The sequence below is a fragment of the Python bivittatus genome, unplaced genomic scaffold (genome assembly GCF_059951505.1).
Source record: "Python bivittatus isolate LINGU-HERP-01145 unplaced genomic scaffold, Pbiv_v1 ctg000700_np1212, whole genome shotgun sequence".
Classification (NCBI taxonomy): Eukaryota; Metazoa; Chordata; class Lepidosauria; order Squamata; family Pythonidae; genus Python; species Python bivittatus.
Genome location: NW_028277098.1, coordinates 5,942,923 through 5,963,620, shown reverse-complemented (window position 1 = coordinate 5,963,620; position 20,698 = coordinate 5,942,923). Strand labels below are relative to the sequence as shown.

Genomic DNA, 20,698 nt, shown 5'->3' with positions numbered 1-20,698 from the left:
GGGAGAGAGAGAGAAATGTTACAGAGCTTTTATTCCAGTTACTGCGAAGTGAGCATTCAGATTTGGGACAGTGTCATAGGGAAGCACAGAAAAGAACATTCATGGACTAACATGGAACTACATTTAGTTCTCCCGCAAAACATACAAAACCTCCTCTCAATAGTAAAATGACAAACATAGCATCTTTCATTTAAACAGAAAGTGCTAACTGCACAAAAAGCCATGAGACTGCTATGTACAGATAATTTTAGAAAGACAGAATAATGTAATGCCTGGAGATCTGTCAATGTTTGATGAGCACAGAGAAAGGTGGATTCAGATAGGATAGCAACCCAGTCTGTTCCCAGTAAGCCCAGTCATTTTGACAAGTACTGATAACAACCTCAAGGGATGTTGCATCTGAAAGCAACTCATAAAAGGTATCAGTGGCTGTTAGGCTGAGCCAGCATGCCTTAAAGGAAACTAAAAATATAGAACTTGAGATGCCTGAGGGTCTTTTCAGAGAGGTAGAATCTGTTCACTTGAACCACTGAATGTTCAAATGGCCATAAAGAAGTTGTTGTTTTTTTTAAATCACAGTTTCCTGACAAGTATGCTATACCTGTATTTTCTTTTCTGGGGTATGTGTGTAACTTTAAGCAATCACAGGTGTTTACCTGCATAGTATACAGGTGAAACTCGAAAAATTAGAATATCGTGCAAATGTTCATTTATGTCAGTAAGGCAACTCAAAACGTGAAACCAATATATGAGATAGACGCATTACATGCAAAGCGAGATATGTCAAGCCTTACTTTGGTATAATTGTGATGATTATGGCGTAGAGCTTATGAAAACCCCAAATTCACAATCTCAGAAAATTAGAATAGTGTGAAAAGGTTCAATATTCTAGGCTCAAAGTGTCCCACTCTAATCAGCTAATGAATCCATAACACCTGCAAAGGGTTCCTGAGCCTTTAAATGGTCTCTCAGGCTGGTTCAGTAGGAATCACAAGCATGGGAAAGACTGCTGACCTGACAGTTGTGCAGAAAACCATCACTGACACCCTCCATAAGGAGGGAAAGCCCCAAAAGGTAATTGCAAAAGAAGTTGGATGTTCCCAAAGTGCTGTATCAAAGCACATCAATAGAAGGTTATGTGGAAGGGAAAAGTGTGGTAGAAAAAGATGCACAAGCAGCAGAGATGACCGCAGCCTGGAGAGGATTGTCAGGAAAAGGCCATTCAAAAGTGTTGGGGACTTTCACAAGAAGTGGACTGAGGCTGGAGTTAGTGCATCAAGAGCCACCACACACAGACGGATCCTGGACATGGGCTTCAAATGTCGTATTCCTCTTGTCAAGCCGCTCCTGAACAACAAACAACGTCAGAAGCGTCTTACCTGGGCTACAGAAAAAAAGAACTGGTCTGTTGCCCAGTGGTCCAAAGTCCTCTTTTCTGATGAGAGCAACTTTTGGATCTCATTTGGGAACCAAGGACCCAGAGTCTGGAGGAAGAATGGAGAGGCACACAATGCACGATGCTTGGTCCAGTGTGAAGTTTCCACAGTCTGTGTTGATTTGGGGAGCCATGTCATCTGCTGGTGTTGGTCCACTGTGCTTCATTAAGTCCAGGGTCAACGCAGCCGTCTACCAGGAGATTTTGGAGCACTTCATGCTTCCTTCCGCAGACGACCTTTATGGGGATGCTGACTTCATTTTCCAGCAGGACTTGGCACCTGCCCACACTGCCAAAAGTACCAAAACCTGGTTCAATGACCATGGGATTACTGTGCTTGATTGGCCAGCAAACTCGCCTGACCTGAACCCCATAGAGAATCTATGGGGCATTGCCAAGAGAAAGATGAGGGACATGAGACTGAACAATGCAGCGGAGCTGAAGGCCGCTATTGAAGCATCCTGTTCTTCTGTAACACCTCAGCAGTGCCACAGGCTGATAGCATCCATGCCACGCTGCATTGCGGCAGTCATTGCTGCAAAAGGGGCCCAAACCAAGTACTGAGTACATATGCATGCTTATACTTTGCAGAGGTCTGATATTGTTCTATTTCCAATCCTTGTGTTACTGATGTCATGTAATATTCTAATTTTCTGAGATTGTGAATTTGGGGTTTTCATAAGCTGTACGCCATAATCATCACAATTATACCAAAGTAAGACTTGACATATCTCGCTTTGCATGTAATGCGTCTATCTCATATATTGGTTTCACCTTTTGAGTTGCCTTACTGACATAAATGAACATTTGCATGATATTCTAATTTTTCGAGTTTCACCTGTATCTGCAATGTATTATTTTCTAAATTAAAAAGAGTTTTGCTCTATTTTAGAAAAAGAGCCTCTCTTGGAAGATTACAAAATATAATCAACTCCACCCAGGACGATTATATTAAAGAGTATCACACTAGAGCTCTTAAACTGTTCATTGATGCAAAGTCATTTCACAAAATGAAAACTTCAGTGGAGCTTCAAGTGATCAAAAATGCATTCATGTTCCTCAAGATTGGAGTCTTATCTTCACCATGGTACAGTGGAAACAGACGCAGATAGCCAGAGACAAGCATAATTTAGGATCACAAATGTTTCTGCTCTTTGTTTGATTGCCAACTCTATTTTCAAAATAAATACATATCTGACTGTATCAAAATGGCAGCATAAATCATAATATTATGAGTCAATGACAACAGAAAAGTCTAGACATTTGTGGCAAAATAACTGGGCAACTTGCACAAATCAATGGGAAATTCCATCAACAGTCTTATCTTCCTCCCTCCCCCTACCCAGTTTGGTTTGTCAAATTATAGTGCTAGACTGCAAGTAGATTTGACCGTGGTCAAAATTCCACCCCACCTCAAACCCCCATCCTATCTGCCAATGTGCTCATCCCTCTTGGCTCTAGCCCTTATAGTGCTATTCTACTTCCCCTTGGCGCTCTCTCTCACTCTCTTTTTCAATTATCCCTTGGAGTAAAAAGCTCCTTAAGCTTTCTCCCCATAACATCAGTCCTCCCCCCATATGAATTCTCTAAAGCAGAAGAACCTAATTTTCACTGTTGTTCTGTGGTCCACCTTAACATTACAGGGGGTCTCAACAGACCAATTAATAACCTTTTTGATTTTATAGCTCAAAGCACATATATAAATCATTTTAATATTTGGAGTTTTGTCTCTTTAAAATGATGTATATGTGCTTCTGGCTAACTATATAACAAAATAAAATTGTATTTTAATTCAACTCCAGCATCCATGTCAAAACCAGTGACAAATTAAGAAAATAATGTAAGACAGGACCTTCTTAATTTGTTTGACAATCTGGCTTTAGTTAAAATAAGCTCTATTTCCATTATTATAAAAATAACATAGGTCCAGGTTTAGATCTGAATGTTTTGCAAGATTTCTACAGAACCTGTAAATGGCAGTTGTGAACCACAGTTCAAGTTTCCCCAAAGCATTCTGTCTATGACTAGATTTTATCTCAGTACTTTCTCCTTAGCCTCTAAAACTATTTCTCTCATCTTTTCTTACATGTTGCTTTTTAAAAAATTATTTTATTCTTATACAAAAAAGTTTTTTCTACATTTAGAATAACATACAATAAATATCAACACCTCTTTCTAAACATCTTGTTGTAATAGATTATGTTGATAATACTTTTTGTCATTATCCATTTTTAACATTCTTTTTCCAAAAAAAATAGAGAAAAATTATAGCCTTATAAACAGAGTTAGCCAATTTCAGAGGCTTCTTAGTTGCAAGTGCAATTAAATAAAACCGCTAACTACATTACTGTAATTTACAGTAAACATATACTGGGCTTGTATTATTCTATTACACTTACAGTTATTTTCTACAGTACCTATTTTTCTCATTTATTATATCAAATAAGTATAAAATATCGACTATCGCAACAATGGCAAATGGTGGTGTTATGGCAAATGTCCATTTAACATAGTCTTATCTTGCCCCTTCTCCATGTCGGAAATGATATGTCTAAGGCCATCTAGTGAATTTGCTGCCACAGGCATTGTATACACATTTCTTAAGAGGAGGAAAATGCTGCAGCTAAATTCTTTCCATCTTTCCAAAACACTAGGAAGGAAAAACTTGGCATTGTTACTGACTGTACTTGACAGATTCACTATAGCTTGGTCTCACAAGCACTCTAGGCTCTGCTATCAGTCACCAAGCTTAATTGGCTGTGCCTGGCATTTAAACAGCATTCCAACAGCTAATGGCCAGATACAAATGCCAGTAATTGCTCCCGCTATCTCAGAGACTGAGATCATCAAACTTGGTGTATTCATATTACATGTTCCGGGGGAGAGATCCTGCCACTCATGCTGAGGGTTTGAAAGATTCTAGCATTGCTGTTTCAAATGATCAGCCATTTTATCTAACTTGATATTTTATAGAAAACAGATTCTCTGAAAATGAACTCTCTCTGAGTTCAAAATATAGCAGATATTCCACTACAGGGCTGGTGCAAGGTTTGTTGGATATCAGGGCAAAGGACCTCCCTTTGTGCTGATGGGCCCTGGTAGACTGGCTTGGGAGTTGTGGCATGTGGCAACAGTGCTCTAAACAATGCCAAGCGTTGGAGGCTGGCTTCATCTGAAGATTTAATGGAGCTTCAGAGTGACACTGTATCAAAAGGGATTCTGAGAAGAGCCAGGTGTTGCCCAGAGTGCCAAAAGTTAAAAAGCAGTGGGTCTCGGTAGCTTTCCAGAGATGCAGGCTAGTGTTATTGGTCTAACTTTTCTTATGGTACTGAAAAAAAACAAAAACAGAAAGCAGTGCTTTCCTTCTACAGCATATTTATTCTAAAATTAGCAAAAGCACAGACCCAATTCTTTTCCAAGTTACTCTCCCATTCATACGGATAAACACAGTGTCATTTCCTTGGTATAATGCTGATAAGTGGTACTGAAGACCATTACAGTAATTTATAGGAATATTTAGGAAGTGGACTAACTTTATCATGATTAACATGGTTGATAGTAATAACAACCATAATAATCAGTCGGATCCTCCTAAAGAATTTCAAGTAACATTTTTCTTTATCATAATATTTTTCACATATCTTTTCACAGCTTGGACAGTTACTAGTTGGTTGTTATATGGAGTAGGTCAATCAGCTAGCATTTCTGTGAAGGGTACAGCACTTCTGCAGCAAATGCTGTATTTTGTTACTAGGAATAACAATAACATTTCTATGATCCTAGGAACTGGACAAATGAGGAATGTCAGCATCATAAGTTTATTCTGCTTCAGTTATCCTGCTATATATCCAGCACAATCTGTGAGGTTAGGTTAGATTAGGTTGATAAAGAGAATTTATGCCACACTAGTACACATCATTCATTTGATTTTTCATTTGATTTTTTGAATGAAAGGCAGTCAGCAGTGGAGTCCCTCAGAAATGAATGAAATGTGTGCTTTAAAACTTTTTTTTTTTTTTTTTGCAAAGCTACCCAGAACTGTTCATTTGCCTTTTAGGAATGTCCACTACCCTGCCAGTAAAAGTCAGCTTTTATGAAGTGGAGGCTATTCTGGACTCCAGACACAAGGGGATCAAATATCCGATTCACTGGAAGGACTATCTGGAATTGGACAAATGTCCACATCCATGTCTTGTACATTAATTTCATCTGCAACTCCCAGGAAAGCCCCATCCCCATGTTCTGCCACCCTACAAAGTGACTGTGGGTCTCAGAATAAAGATTAGCTGCTTCACAACACAAATGGATTCCTTGGAACTGGCTGGCATGCAGCCAGAGGGGTGGGGGGACTCCCCAGATCCATCCTCCTCTGGGCTGCAGGATTTGCTGGATGGACTGGGGGAGCTGACCCAGACAACAGCAGGAAGAGAGAAGAGAACTGCCTAGTGCTTCTACCTCTGTGCTGCAGGAGGCATCTAATGATCTAGGGGAGCTGCCAAGCAAGAGGGAGCGAGTAAATCTGCAGTTCATTCCTGTAACACCATTCCGCTGTCTTCTTTGCACATGGAAAGGAAGGCTGAGGCTAACAGGAAGGTAGTATAGAGAGCCACAGAGATGATCTTGGAGAAAATATGCAGAAACAGTTACAAAAACAAAAGCATGTGTTAAGCCCAGGAAAGAGAGAAAGTGAGACAGAAGATCAGACTGGCTCCACCCTAGTTCACTGGAGTATAAGGAGGAGGGAAGGGAAAACACAGGCTTTCAAGATTCTGTTGCTATAGCTTAACTATAACTTCATCTTGCCCATTCCATGATGTAAAAGCCCTATTCCATTCACTTGTTTCTCAACTCCCTTGGTACTCCCTTGTGGCATGGTTGTTAACCACATAAAACTAGATTATGTTGGAACTGAAAGTAGGCAGCTTTTGTAAATATTTACTCCATTCAGATGATCAGGTAAATGACTGCTAAAACTTGTCCTAACTTGTACCATGCAATGACTTTGGAAAGGTCTCCAATCAATGATACATCTTTCAAAAACATCTGAAAAATGGTGAGCAGAAATAGAAATAAATGCATTTCCTGGTTTGTTTTTCTCATTGGCAATGATACAGATGTAAAAGTGCTCCAAGTGTGTATCAATAAGAATCAGCCTTGAGTCAGAAGCAGGACCCTCTTGTAGAACAAAACCTGGAACCTAATGGATATGAAGCACCGCTAGTGCACAGACTTCTGCATCCCAGGGTCTTTGGGGAAAAAAGGATCTGTATGAGACTTGGAGGTGCTTGTCATGAAAGAGATTATTATGAACTCCAGAGCGGTACAGAAACCTGCTTCCCCTCAGTGGCCTTATTATTTTCCTTTTCAGTAAGTGATCTCTTGAGTGGTTGAAAGATTTTACTCTTCCTTTTCCGTTATATTTTGCTTTTTTGCTATGAACTATTCTTTTTCCCTAGTAAAAAGAGAGCCATCTGTTAAGGCAAATTGATTATCTGTCCTCTAATGATGCTGGAACAAGCTTCTACCTCGTGTTTAAGCTGTTCTAAACTTGACAATAAAGATTTCTATTCTATTCTAAAGAGCAGGTAAAGATAAAGCTTCCTTCAGTCAACTGACTATATGGACATGTCTGTGTAGTTTTCTTGAAACCAACCAACCAAACCAACCAACCAACCAACCAACCAACCAACCAACCAACCAAACAACCAGTTTAAAGATCAGAAGTCAAGAAAAATATAAAAAAATATAAAATATAAAAATAAAATGACATTTAAATACTGACAATGTAAACATTGCCTAAAGAACCCATATTATTCGACAGAACCTGAGGTCATCTATTTGCGGGGTATTGACAAGTACCATGAAAAACTTTAAAACATTATATGCAACAAAAGTTTTCTTTGCTGATTAAAAAAAAACTTCATTTAAAATACAACATTCATCAGACTGACCTGAGACATATAATAATAATAAAGAAAAGGTGAGGTTTCTTTAGCTGTAATTTTAAAAGGAACAATATAGCAACACATGAAATTCTGGAGCTGCAGGGTGGTTACTAAATCTTTCATATAAAACTACTGAAAGATGTTAAACCTGGCCCTAAAGAAAAATCTTTCATAGAATGGAAAAATAAGTGATGTAATAAAACAGCCAGATGCACTCAATGTGTTCTGCTTGATGTCTGATGTGCTCTGAGATCAACCTAGTTTCATTTTGATATGTAATGTCTAAACACCTTTCTCTTATGATTTTCTTAACCTATGCAAATTCTAAAAGATGTAGAAAATCTAGAGAAAGGCCATGTGATGACTTTCGCCAAACTATCTGAGATTGTAAAGAATGAATTGGGCAGACAGGGCAAGATGGATCAGTCCTGTGAGGAGGTAATGGCATTTAAATCAATATCTAAATATTAACACCTGAGCTCTTACCTCAATGTTCAACTGTTCAGTCTCTAATCTTAGCCTGCATTGGATATATATCTTTCTCAGGGACATTGATACTAATGCTACAGGAAATATGTCAATAATTTTTGCTGTCAATTTTAATAAATCACATGGCAGACATTACACAAAGCATCAGAGGGCACTGAGAATGTTACTGTTCCTAACTCAATGTAATTGAGGATCTTGCCCTTCCTAACTTATTAGAATGAAGCTTTAACACGGCTAAATTGATTAGAAATTGAAAGGTGCATCTATTTTAGAATTAGAGGAATGCTTCCCTTTTTTCCTAAAAAGGAAGAACATATTATGTTGCTTCTTTCAAGCAGACAGCTTGACTTTCTTTGCTCTTCCCTTTCTAATTTGCAGCATATGGCTGGTCTCAACTTGGGCTCAATCTGTACCTGTGTCTCTTTCACTGGTCCACTCACTTCACGTAAGCCCTGTGTGGCTCAGCCTGAGACTCGATCTGGTCAAGCTCTTCACCCTCTGAATCTGAAGACCCAGATTGATCCCTAACACCCTCCTCTGAATCAGACCTGCAGCATTGCACAGGCCTAGTGAGAAGTCCTTTGCTTTGGGCTGGAAGAGAGAAATAGAGATATCAGCCCACTTCCCCGAAACATGACATTTATTTTTATTTGCATGAAAGACAGTTATCTAAACAGAACAGTCTTTATGATTGTTTTTTTAAAATTTCTGATTACAAAAAGAAGGAAAAAATACATAAAAGTGGTTTTAAATACTGTATTTAATATTGTACAGTATTAAATACTGGAAGCCAACAAGTGGTGTTAATTTTCTGATTTGGGCAACTTTGGAATATACATACAGTATATAACACCTTTAGTTGGATAGACAGTATTAGGATCTAAGTATACTAAAACTCTAATATCTCTGGAAACAATTTTGTCAGTTAAAAAGCTATGGAACGTAATGTCTAATAAAAAAAGATTTGACCCTTTTTCCCATGCCAAATTGACTTTATGGGAAAACCCAACTTTAAAAATTGGGAAAAAGATGGTGATATGGAAAAATTGGATGGAAGTAGGGATACTGACTTTGGACCAACTGATAGATGATGAAGATGAATTTTTAACGTACTCTGTCTTAAGAGATAAATATCATCTATCAGATGTAACCCAATGGCAATATTTACAGCTACAACACTTGTCAACAACATTGTTTGGACCAGCAGCATTTTCAGCTTCTAAGACACTTGAGATATTAGAACAACTTGTTAAATCCTTTAAAACTAAAAAAACTATTAGTTTTTATAGATATTTGTTATTAATAAATCAATTTGATATGCAGATGTTAAGGGATGAGTGGAATAAAGAATTAGAGATTTCTATATTGCCTAGACAATGGGAGAGGGTCTTAACTTCTATAGCAAGAGTGTCAGTGGACCTTAAACTACAACTTACACAACAAAAAAATAATATTTAGAATTTATAGGACTCCACTACATCTGTATAGAAAAGGATTGTCAAAAACAGCACTTTGTTGGAAATGTAATAAGGACAATGCTTCTTTAAAGCATATGTTCTACAATGTCCTATACTTACAAGTTTTGGGAGAAAGTGGTGGACTATATAAATATGATTGTGCAACAAAAGCTAAAATTTTTAGAGGATAATGTTCTTTTGAAGTATATATCTAGTACATGGAAACTGATGTCTGGACAATGTAAATGGATTCTCCATGCCCTTACTATGATTGATACTGCAGCACTGGAAAGATGGCCCCATTTATTCAATGAATTGAAGACCTAATTGCACTTGCCACTTATGAGCGGCTAGACATAGACTTTATATGGACAAGTATAATGAAATATGGGACTCATTTATACAAAATACAGTAAGTGGGGGGAAAAAACACGATAGCCATATAAATCTATTAGAAATATATATGCACTTGAATATTTGTATTAGATAAGTATATATATAGAATTGAAATTGTTTATTGTCATGATGATATATTTTCTCTTTTTTTTCACTTTTTGGTTAAACAATCTTTATGATTGTTGAGTCATTTATAAAGACCCCCCTGTATATGAAACTGTTACAATTCTGTTACTTAGTGCTTCTATTTAATGTGAGGTTGTTGTTTACTACTGTCTCTGCCAAGAAAAATTAAGTGTTCCCTGGAGGCAAAGAAAACAACAAAAATGAAGTAGCAGCAGCAGGGGCAACACACAGGAGGAGCAGCAGGTCACGCTGCAGCTGGAACTGTGGAAACCTTTAGCAACATGAGATGGGATGGTGCCAACCCTCTCCAATTACCTGGCAGGAAACAGGTATGTAAAATGTAAAGATAAATGGAAAAGATGAGAATGCATCCATGTAGAAAAGCATAGTGGGTAGGATGTTCAGTGCAGGATGCTATACCCGTTCTCACCCTTCTTGCTGCTAGCTAGAACTGTTAGTCCCTAATGAACCAAGCCTGAATTCTAGCATATAAGATAATGAAAAGGCAAAACTCCTCCAAGAGGGTATGGTCATTAATTTCTGTTCCCAAGACCTCATTTTAGGCCAGCTTTCCTTCATTTGCAACAATTACAGCTTTCCAGACACAAGGGAATCTAAAATGGTATTTTGTCTTCTTCCCAATTAGAGCGAAGGAACAGCAGGCTGTGCTGCTGCTAATTACAGCCTCACTATGATGTCAGATTTTTTTTTTCCTGGGAACTGAAGCCTTGATTAGAGAGATGTTTGCCCTGTTGGTTGCCATCCTCTGAATTACATTTTTAACAGAGGAATCTGAGGAATCCTGTCCCCCACTCTTCCCAACCCTCACAATTTGATAAAGCAGAAGGCTACTTCTTACTTATCTATTTATTTATTTTAATTTAATAATTTAATAATTTAATAAAAAATTAATAATACTTCTTATGGATGAACAAATGAGGTAGCAACAGAAATATAGGAGCAGAACAGCTAAAGGAGTTTCACACATTGCTTCTTCTTGTTTTTTTCAAAAGACACCTCATGAGGCACTTGGAAGTACCCCAAAAGACCAATTTCTAAATCGATTACAAGAAGACTGGTTGTTACTGTTTTAATATGAAAACCACTGAAGTAGAAAGTATTTATTTTTAGAAAAACACACAGGATAAACATTAAAACAGTTTGTCTCAAGAAAGACTCTGGGGTGGCTTTCATCCTTCAATGAACAAAAACCAAGTGAAGAAAAATCAAATGCATCCTAAAATCAAATCAAATATTTCTAAGAAGTCTCAGATGCAGATATGTGCATTAGTGCAACCACAAGCCAGAACAAGGAAGGCCAGATCCTGTCTCTTTGCAGTTAGAAATATAATTAAAGTCATGAGGAGCAGCTGCACAAGGTGATGAACGCTGAGAACCCATTTATAACAACAATGTGCAATAATGACCCATAAATGATCAAAAGCAAACTGTTTGCCATTAGATAATTCTCCCAGTTGTGACATAGGGGTACGGGGTAATCACAGTTGATGCATGTTTTTGTATAACATGACCAAATATTTTGAAATATCACCAGGGAGTTGCCCTTTTATTAAGTTTATGCCCACTTTTATCAGGAACAGTATTCTAATCTAGCTTTTCATATGACTGGATATTTTCTTGTGGTATCCGGGTAGGGTCTTTCATCCTAGCAAAAGCATTTCAACACATAACCCTTCATTTCACATAGAATCTGAAGCAATGAAGTCTTGCAAAGGCTGCATCAATATGTTCTCACTACCACATACAAGACTGATGCTACCATATATTCACTTTCACGGCATATGTTAACCTTAGAGTTCATTGTCGACAAGGGATTTGAACCCATCCCTCCAATGTACAAATCAAATTGCCAAAGCACTGCATTACACAAGGTAAGGCATAGAATGGACATCAATCCTCAGCTACTATTTTTCATTGAATAAAATGTTTGCTAATTAAAACTCGCCAGATAACATCTGCATCTCTATATATTGAAGGGAAGGATAGTTCTACACCGCAATTGCTCTCTTGGCTATTTTATTTGTTCTCGTGTGCTTTCCAGCATTTGGTGGTCATTCCAAAGCTATTTTAGGTACAGCTGTTGCCAGGACTGCTGGTAGCACATGCTGCTGACTGCCATCTGTTTTCTTTTTTTGCTTCAGTCACATCCAATGCTCTCCAGCATGACATCAATTTTCCCTGTGATTTTTAAGAGAGAGAGAACGCCGTTCCACTTGCTGCAAAGCATGACCTTCAAATTATGAAATTCACCCAAACAACTAATCCTAAACTAACCAAAACTAATGAGTTAATGGGAAACTAATAGGAAAACAGTGTGATTCAGAGATATCGTTCTGGCCTTCCTTCATGGTTTTTTTTGTTTTGTTTTCTTTTCCAGATATTTATTCTGCTCTTTCCATCTTTGTTGTTACTACTGCTTATTATTAGTCTTGCACCCAACACTACTTGATGCATTGCTAGGACTGCATTATATAATCCCTGCATAATATGTATATATTATTTTATCATGTCATTCCATTAAATTCAATATTGCCCCAATTAAAGTATACATATTAACAAGGGCAAAGAGGAATTACCACCTGAATCTAGGGCTAAAATGTTGGCAGTCTCCATAGAAGTAGCTCATGGTACACCTCTGGCATAATGTGTTAGCAAAATATCTGCATATCTTCTCTTCATTTCAAATCTGCCAGGTTGTTCTTGAATGTCAATGTAGCAATACATTTCACTTGATAACTTTATTTTTATGCACCTTCTAATTTTCATTTTCCTTTAAAAGTCAAGATGTCATTTCTTTCTCGTAACAATGCCTATAATGCCTTCCTGAAAACGAGTGAACTATATGGCAAACATTTCAGAAATACTGCTGTGATTACTCTAACCACAAAATGCTAATTGCTAAGATACAAGTACCCTTCCATTTATTTTTTACAGTTGCCTCTTATGCATTCTTCCCTTCAACAGCACTTTGGCAATCAAGAGATCAGAGTACCCTTTTCAACGTAAAGTTTACATACATTCTAGTCATTCAAACTACAGTAGTCATTCAATGATGCCATCCCAACAAAGTAGGGCAAATGAAGCAATTCAGCATTATCTCCGGAAAAACAGATGGCATGATGTGCAAGAGGGAGCATCTGTACATCTGCATCTAATAAGTTCCAAGAAATTAACTAGAGGCCTTATCTAGGTGACCTGCTGCTCTACTTGAAACAGCAGGAACGCCAGGGCATTTATTTCTTGATCTTCTCTGGCTTATTTTTCAGGCAGTCTGTGACATCTAATTTAATATCACAAGGTATAAGGAGAACGTGGATGTGAGTGAAGTGAATTTTCCTTCATAGTCTTGAGGATGTGAAGTAAAGTACCTTTGGGTACAAAAGAATTGGTAAAGCAAGGGACATTTATTTTTCTCATGTCTTTTCTCATAAGCTTCCAGGATTCAGCTTACCTCTACCTTACACTAGTAGAATAGAATTTTTATTACAGTCACTGACCAGAATTACAAACAGAACATTAAAAATAAAAATAAAGTAAAACCAAAACAGGATAAAAAATATTACAATTGGTGGTGAGTTCATTAATGGGCAATCAAAGTCTGTTTGATTTTACAAGCCACGTAACAAAATTTAGCTACGTCCAAGGAAACTGAATCATACTGATCTAATAACAACTGTACATTAAAAAGATCAGAATTTCCAGGTATTTTACCAGGTAAGGAGTGATAAGGCAGGTCCCTGAATCCTTATAGAGGGTAAGCATAGCAGGACATGAGCTGCAGTTTCAGTAGCCCCTTGTCCACGGGGGCATGGTCTCAGCTCATAGGGGACTTTTTTGTATCAGCCCTCCAAAACAAGTCAGTGCTCTTCAGAATTTGGAAACAGTTATGTGGTGTAAGTGTCTTACTGGTTTGTAAAAAGGGGTGTGACTGCTCAAAAAAATGTTCTTGGGTAGAGCAGACTGGTCCTGTTGGCTTCCAGGTCTTTAATACATTGTTTAACTGCGCTGAGTGCACACTCATAACCCATCATTAAGAATGCCTCCCTGGGCAACCTTACACTTTCTACATGAACCAGGCAAAGAAAAGAAAAGAAAAGAAAAGAAAAGAAAAGAAAAGAAAAGAAAAGAAAAGAAAAGAAAAGAAAAGAAAAGAAAAGAAGGAACAACATGTCTCTCCCCCAACTTTTCTCTGATTGTATCTATTAGGTAATTATAGCTGGAGAAGCCATTTGGACTGCTGTAAAAATATTTTCTTATCCCTATTTACCTATGGAGAAATCAAACCTGTGAATTAATGAAAAAAAAAACCAAACACTCATGACTGGTTCCATCATGTCCTTCCAAGGGCACTGCCAAGGGCACTAATTCTTTATTCACTGGGCCACCAAGATGCAGGGAGGGAAAGCCACTCATAATCCAGGGCTTCTTAGTTTTTAGCTCTCCCATTCTCCTTTACACTTTGCAATATTTTCTCTTGGGCATAAGCACACATTTACCATGAACTTACTTATATTAACTGCTCTTATATTAAACAGAGTAGGGATACAAAACAGTAAAAATCACACATCTATATACTGGATGACAGTCTAGTCCTTGCAGAAACTAAGAGCTATGAGCCTGTAAGAAAATTAAAGTCTTAACTAAGCAACTCCAACAAATAGCAGGAGACATTTTAAACCACCATAAAAAGATTCTGCGCTATTCCCAAAGGCTGAGATAAATGGCTGTAAACTTGAGGCTGTAAACTTCAAAAGTAGTTTTAGTATTCTAACAGCTTCCTGCTTAGAAACATAACAGGAACTTTCCTAATTCAGGTAAATCCACAAAGCGAGTGAACAGTTCAGTATCAATTCAGAATGCCACTGTTATATGCCCTTTCCTGGAACATTCTTAAAAGGCTTTTAGTTCAGACAAGACTATTACAGTACAGCAGGATGTGGTCTCTTGAACATGAAATATTAGCTTAGAACTCTATGTATTAAGTTTCTTGTATAATTTACCAAGCTTAGTAGCTCCCTCTGGTGGATAGTCAGGAAACTGACCCTCTGAAGGAACACTCACTGTACGTCGCAGGCAACGCCCTTTGGTAGGCTCTGCTGTCTGCTCTTGTCCTCCTTCGACAGCCACCTGTACATGAAAAGAATACAGGAATGATACAATTTTCAGCTTTCAGTGTAAATAACTGGAAGCACAGATTATTTTTTCCGGTTCAGAAGTCTTTGCTATTGCCCTAGAATCACATTGCACGTTGCAGATATTTATTTAATAGATGATATCTGAGCCAAGTTTTAACTCTATATGCCTAGGATGGTACCTAAGACCTTGGACATGGTGAGCACACCATCTGGAACTGAGCCTGGATCCCTTTTCTAAATTATATGTTCCTTCAACTGCATTTTCTTCTTTCAAAAAAATGTATCATGATATAATCAGTGGGGATAATGGTTGTGGTTGAGGTGGAAGCAGTAATCACGCACGCTCAACCACCATCAAGATTGTGGCCTATATTGAGTTTGTGTTGGTAATATGAGCAATTTCAGATACTGAACTCTGAATTCAGCTCTTTGTCTAGCTTCCATGGCTGCCTTCTGATACACAAACCATGGTTCAAGTTTATTCGTTCAACTGTGCAGTACAGAAAACAAGACATTTTCTCTTCACCCTTCGGGCAGTTGAGCTGCCAGCTGAGTTGCATATATAATATACTTAGAAAAAGAGCAAATGATTAAGAAGCACAGGAACCGAATTACATGAGGACAAGCTTTTGTAAAATAAGGTTAGATAAGGATTTTCAAAATCATGATCCAGAAGTAGTGACCTGAAATGACAATATAGCTCCATGAAACATAGGGAAACCTCTATTTTCAAGATGTCCAAGAGTTGCTGATGAAGAAGTTATAATTGCCTTGTGTAGAAATTTTATTCAAGAACTTTAATTATTTCCTTCATTTGGAATTTTAGCTAAGATGTCTGTTTCCAGCTGGACACAATTTTGACAATTGTCTGCATTTTAACTTATGGTTATAGATATATTTGTTGGCAGTATAAATTCAAAAAGACAGGTGTGTGTAATTTCATAGTATTTATGAAGGTTATTGATTAGATTCATTTGCAGTTTGTTTATTTCTCAGCATCAAATGAATGGAAAATCCAGCAAGGCATTCTAGCAGTGTACACATTTTTCCAAATCATTTCTGAAAAATTTAATGCATCCTCTTCTAAATAACTGAGTGGTAAGTAAGTGGTGAACCATGAATTGGAACTGGCTTACAACTGACCAATAATTGTTTCACCACTTGCCAATATTTCTCTAGTAACTTTTAAATGTTTCAAGCTCTAATCAGACTCAATATAATGGATTACAACACAAAGTTATTTTCAGGTTTTAGCAGTTCGTTGGTGGCTGTATCTGGAGTGATTGAACAATTTGGTCCCTTGGCCTTAGATCCCATAGAATACTCAATGTTGTCTGTCTAGCACTGGTAAAACAGGCTCCCTCTTGCAGGCCCCCCTCCCTATCTCCTCCAAAATTGCTCTGGGGTGAGGGGAGAAGGGAAATCCTTTTGCACAAGTGGAAATCTGCATGCATAATTCTGATTTAGACCATAGAGTGACTGCAGATCTTTATTTGGGAAGAAACTAGTGCTGGTATTCTGATTCACACTTTGTATAAATAAATATGCCAGAAGTAATTTCCTGAGTGAAGCATGGTTGGCAAGAAAAGCAGTTGGGGAAAAAAGCAGATCTCTACTGTTCTCAATTTTCTGATTTGTAAGTGGTAGGCTATATTCTATTTGCCCTCAAAGGATCTTTTCAGATGCCAGAAACATTCAAATCAGCTTTCCAACCAATATGTATAATGGCTAAAAGTTCAAAGACTGTAGGTGCTACATTATCCATGATAATCACTAGGAATGCCAAATTATGAGTGTCAAAAAGATGTGTCTGGTTTAGAGAGCTGCCAGTAGGTGTTACATGCACACCAACATTTGCTCTAAAGCAGGGATCCCCAACCCCCGGGCCACGGACCGGTACCAGTCCATGGCCTGTTAGGAACCAGGCCACACAGCAGGAGGTGAGTGGCAGGCATGCAAGCAAAGCTTCATCTGTATTTACAGTCGCTCCCCATCTCTTGCATTACCGCCTGAGCTCCACCTCCTGTCAGATCAGCGGCGGCATGAGATTCTCATAGGAGCGCGAACCCTACTGAACTGCGTGTGAGAAGGATCTAGGTTGCGTGCTCTTTATGAGAATCTAATGCCTGATGATCTGAGGTGGAGCTGAGGCGGTGATGCTAGCACTGGGGAGCGGCTGCAAATACAGATTATCATTAGCAGAGAGGTTTGACTGCACAGAGACTATAATAAATCAATTGCTTGCACATTCATATCAAAACCCTATTGCTTGAATCATCCCGAAACCACCACCCCCGGGTCCGTGGAAAAATTGTCTTCCATGAAACCGGTCCCTAGTGCCAAAAAGGTTGGGGACCGCTGCTCTAAAGCATCTTTCTCCCTTCAAATCCAAAATGCTTCACATCTCTCTTACTGCTGTCCAAGAACAACTGTGTTGGTGGATTCTGCATCTTCTTATCAGTGAGATATTATTTAAGTGCTGGGATAATGCAATATGTTGACAATGCAATTCTACCTTGTAAAAGAAAAAAGGTGTTTGGATTCCATGCAGCAGATTATTCACCTCTCAACAAAGATAAAAAGCCATTTTCTGGAAAGACCAAAGGTATGTGTTGCAATTCTTATCAGAAGTCAAAATCTTATACTTTCTCAAGACACATTTAGCATCAAAAGCTTATACTTCTCCCACATTTAGCATCAAGGACCAGCACGGCAGCTGAAACAAATGTCTAAGTAATTATGTAATTACTGACATACTCAATTAATTACAGGACTGAGATTTTAAAGAAGCTTTCATTCAATTATTCTAAATTTCATTATACATATAATTCTATTTTTTTTAAGTACTTCCTGCTCTTCTATTGCACATACTAGGAATGAACTCATTGGCAGGTTTCTGCTGAATACAAGATACTTTGATAACCATGTCTCCCTTTTCTGCCATATAATTCCAGATAATTACTTTCAGTCTGAAACAGATGTAAGGTTTAAGTGCAATGTGAAAAATTACCAGGAAACTTAACGATCAGTTGATCAATCAGTCTTTATTATGGTCACAGTTTTTAAAAAGAAGCATAAAAATATAAAAGAATATATATACAGGTAGTCCTCACTTAGCGACCACAATTGGGACCAGCAACTTGATCATTAAGTGAAGCAGTCACTAAGTGAAGCTGTAACTGTGCATATGATCTTACTTCAGCCTTCCTTTGCTTTACAGACCTACAAAAGTCGTAAATGCGAGGATTGGTCATAAAGTTACTTTTTCATCACTGTCATAACTGCAAATGGTCATTAAACAAGGCAGTCACTAAATGAGGACTACCTATATAGCCTTCGAGACAGTGTTGACTCCTGGTGACTGCCTGGACAAGTCTCTGCAGTTCTCACAACAAGATTTCAGAAGTGGTTTGCCCTTGATTGCTTCCTACAGCTGATAGAGAGTGACCCAAGGTCACCCAACTGGCTTTATGCCTAAGGCAGGACTAGAACTCAGAGTCTCCTGGTTTCTAACCTGGTGCCTTAACCACTAAACCAAATCAATCTAAAATAAGTTATAAAGAGCTAAAAATACACTTCTATTGCCTGTAGCAACTGTAGCACTTGCATAATTATATGGCCAGTCTTGTTTATAGACCAACTGTGGTGATACAAACTATTACAGTCACATCATCTGCAAGTTAAGCAAGGTTTGCTCGTACTGTTTTTTTTTTTTTAAATAACCATATAGCATATTTCTATACACACAAATATGACTGTCATGCTATTCCCTTTCAGGATAAGCAACACTGTAAGCACCAAAAACAAGAGTAAAAAATAGTAAGGAAAGAAACTGTAGGATGGTGATAACAGGGGAAAAAAGGAAATAATCTAGCTAAATCTACTGAACATCAACACTATTTGTATACATCTTCATACAGTAATCCATACAATGCATTTTATTCTTTAAACTTTTCACCTCTCTTAATGAGGAACTCATCAACTCCATTTAATCATGACTTTCTTGGTATTCCCCTTTCTTGTTTTACAGTTTGATCCTCATTCATTATCTCTACCTCAAAGTACTTCTTTTGTACTGTTCACTCTCTTTGGTATTCAATCCATAATCATTCATCGCCCATTCACCATGCATACTTTTTAAATAACTCAGTTCCACTGCATTCAACTTACTTTTATGTTTCAATTCACATAGCCAACTCTAATTTCCTTATTACTAAGACAATCAGAGCTGGACTACAACAATCCGGATGACTGCCAGATCACAGCAAAAAGTGAGAATTTTTGCTGTGCCAGATCCGGTAGCTCTATTATAGCAGAGCAGAATTTTTGCAGGCCAGATCCGGTAGCTCTATTATAGCAGAGCAGGCAAAAGCATGAGCTTATACATAGCTATTGACACTTCTTTTGAAAGGGCTGCAAACATCTGGATGACTGCTAGATGGCAAAAAAGAAACATTGGGGACTTTCTTCTGCTATCTAGTGGTCATTCAAAGTTTTGCAGGCCAGATATGATAGTCCTATCTTTCGACAAACATTAATTCCTCACAAACATAACGTACTAGCCATTTACTTTTCTATCTGAATTTGTGCATCTTAAAATATCTCAATTTATTTTCCAACTTGTAGTAAACATTCTACAATGATATACATATCCATCTTCTTGTTCTACTTTTTCACCATTTATTTACAGCTTCCAATTGTTTGGTGTAGTGGTTAAGGCTCCAGGCTAGAAAGCAGGAGATTGTGAGTTCCAGTCCCATCTTAGGCATAAAGCCAGTAACTTTGGGCCAGTCACTCTCTCGCAGCCCAACTCACCTCACAGGGTTGTTGTGGGGAAAACAGAAGGAAGAAGGAATATTAGGTATGTTCACCACCTTGAGTTATTTATAATATAATAACTATATATATATAGTTAATATATAATAAAGGTGGGATAAAAATCCAATCAATCAATCTTCCAAGAAATAACTGAATTATGGAATTGTAGATATGGGGGCCTACACTGCATCAAGACCAAAGGTTTGAGTTACAAAAATCATATATGTAAATATTTGATTATTATCAAAATACAGTAACTATAATTGTTTCTTAATATTTTACTTCTTTTTTACTAGCCCCCTTTCTCCCTCCAGAGGCTTGCTTGGAAGGACATTATGACTCTTAAACTGACATTTCTATTTGAGCCACAGGGCTTGCACCTTTGAAGTTAGTTCTCATGTAGTTAGACAAAATCAACCAGATATAAATCTGTTCATTGCTAAAACAAAGACAGATGGTACCCAGGCCTCCTGCCTAGAGGCTATCCAGCCCATTGCATAGCTCAGGTGGAGAAAGAGATGCAAAATATGAACTTCAATTTCACTATATTTCACTTTTTAAAAATGTGGCTTTTAAATGTGCATTTGGGGACTGAGATGAGGATGAGAAATGTAATCTAGCTGCTTGGTGTTCTGATTTTATATTATTATTACTATTACTGTTATTATTCGTAGTAGTAATAGTAGTAGTTAATAGTATTCATTGGTACTGATATGTCTGATAATTTTGGTAATTTCTGATTTGCCGTAATGTATTATACATATTGTATATTATGCTGTAAATTGCTTATGGCTATATGATTAAAGTGGCATAAAAGCCTTTGAAATAAATGAACAAAAAACAAAGAACCCGGTTCTAATACACTGAAGTTGGTGT

At 37.7% G+C, this 20,698-nt stretch overlaps 1 protein-coding gene across 2 annotated transcripts in view; it reads right to left on the bottom strand.

Annotated features, from left to right (window-relative positions):
* The window catches only part of RASAL2 (RAS protein activator like 2), a 237,091-nt gene that overhangs the window by 110,629 nt on the left and 105,764 nt on the right, over positions 1-20,698 (bottom strand). For both annotated transcript variants that reach the window (XM_088154086.1, XM_088154087.1), the window contains exon 3: positions 14,870-14,996. In XM_088154086.1, the coding sequence (XP_088010212.1) occupies positions 14,870-14,996 (127 nt within the window). The remainder of the gene's footprint in view (positions 1-14,869; positions 14,997-20,698) is intronic.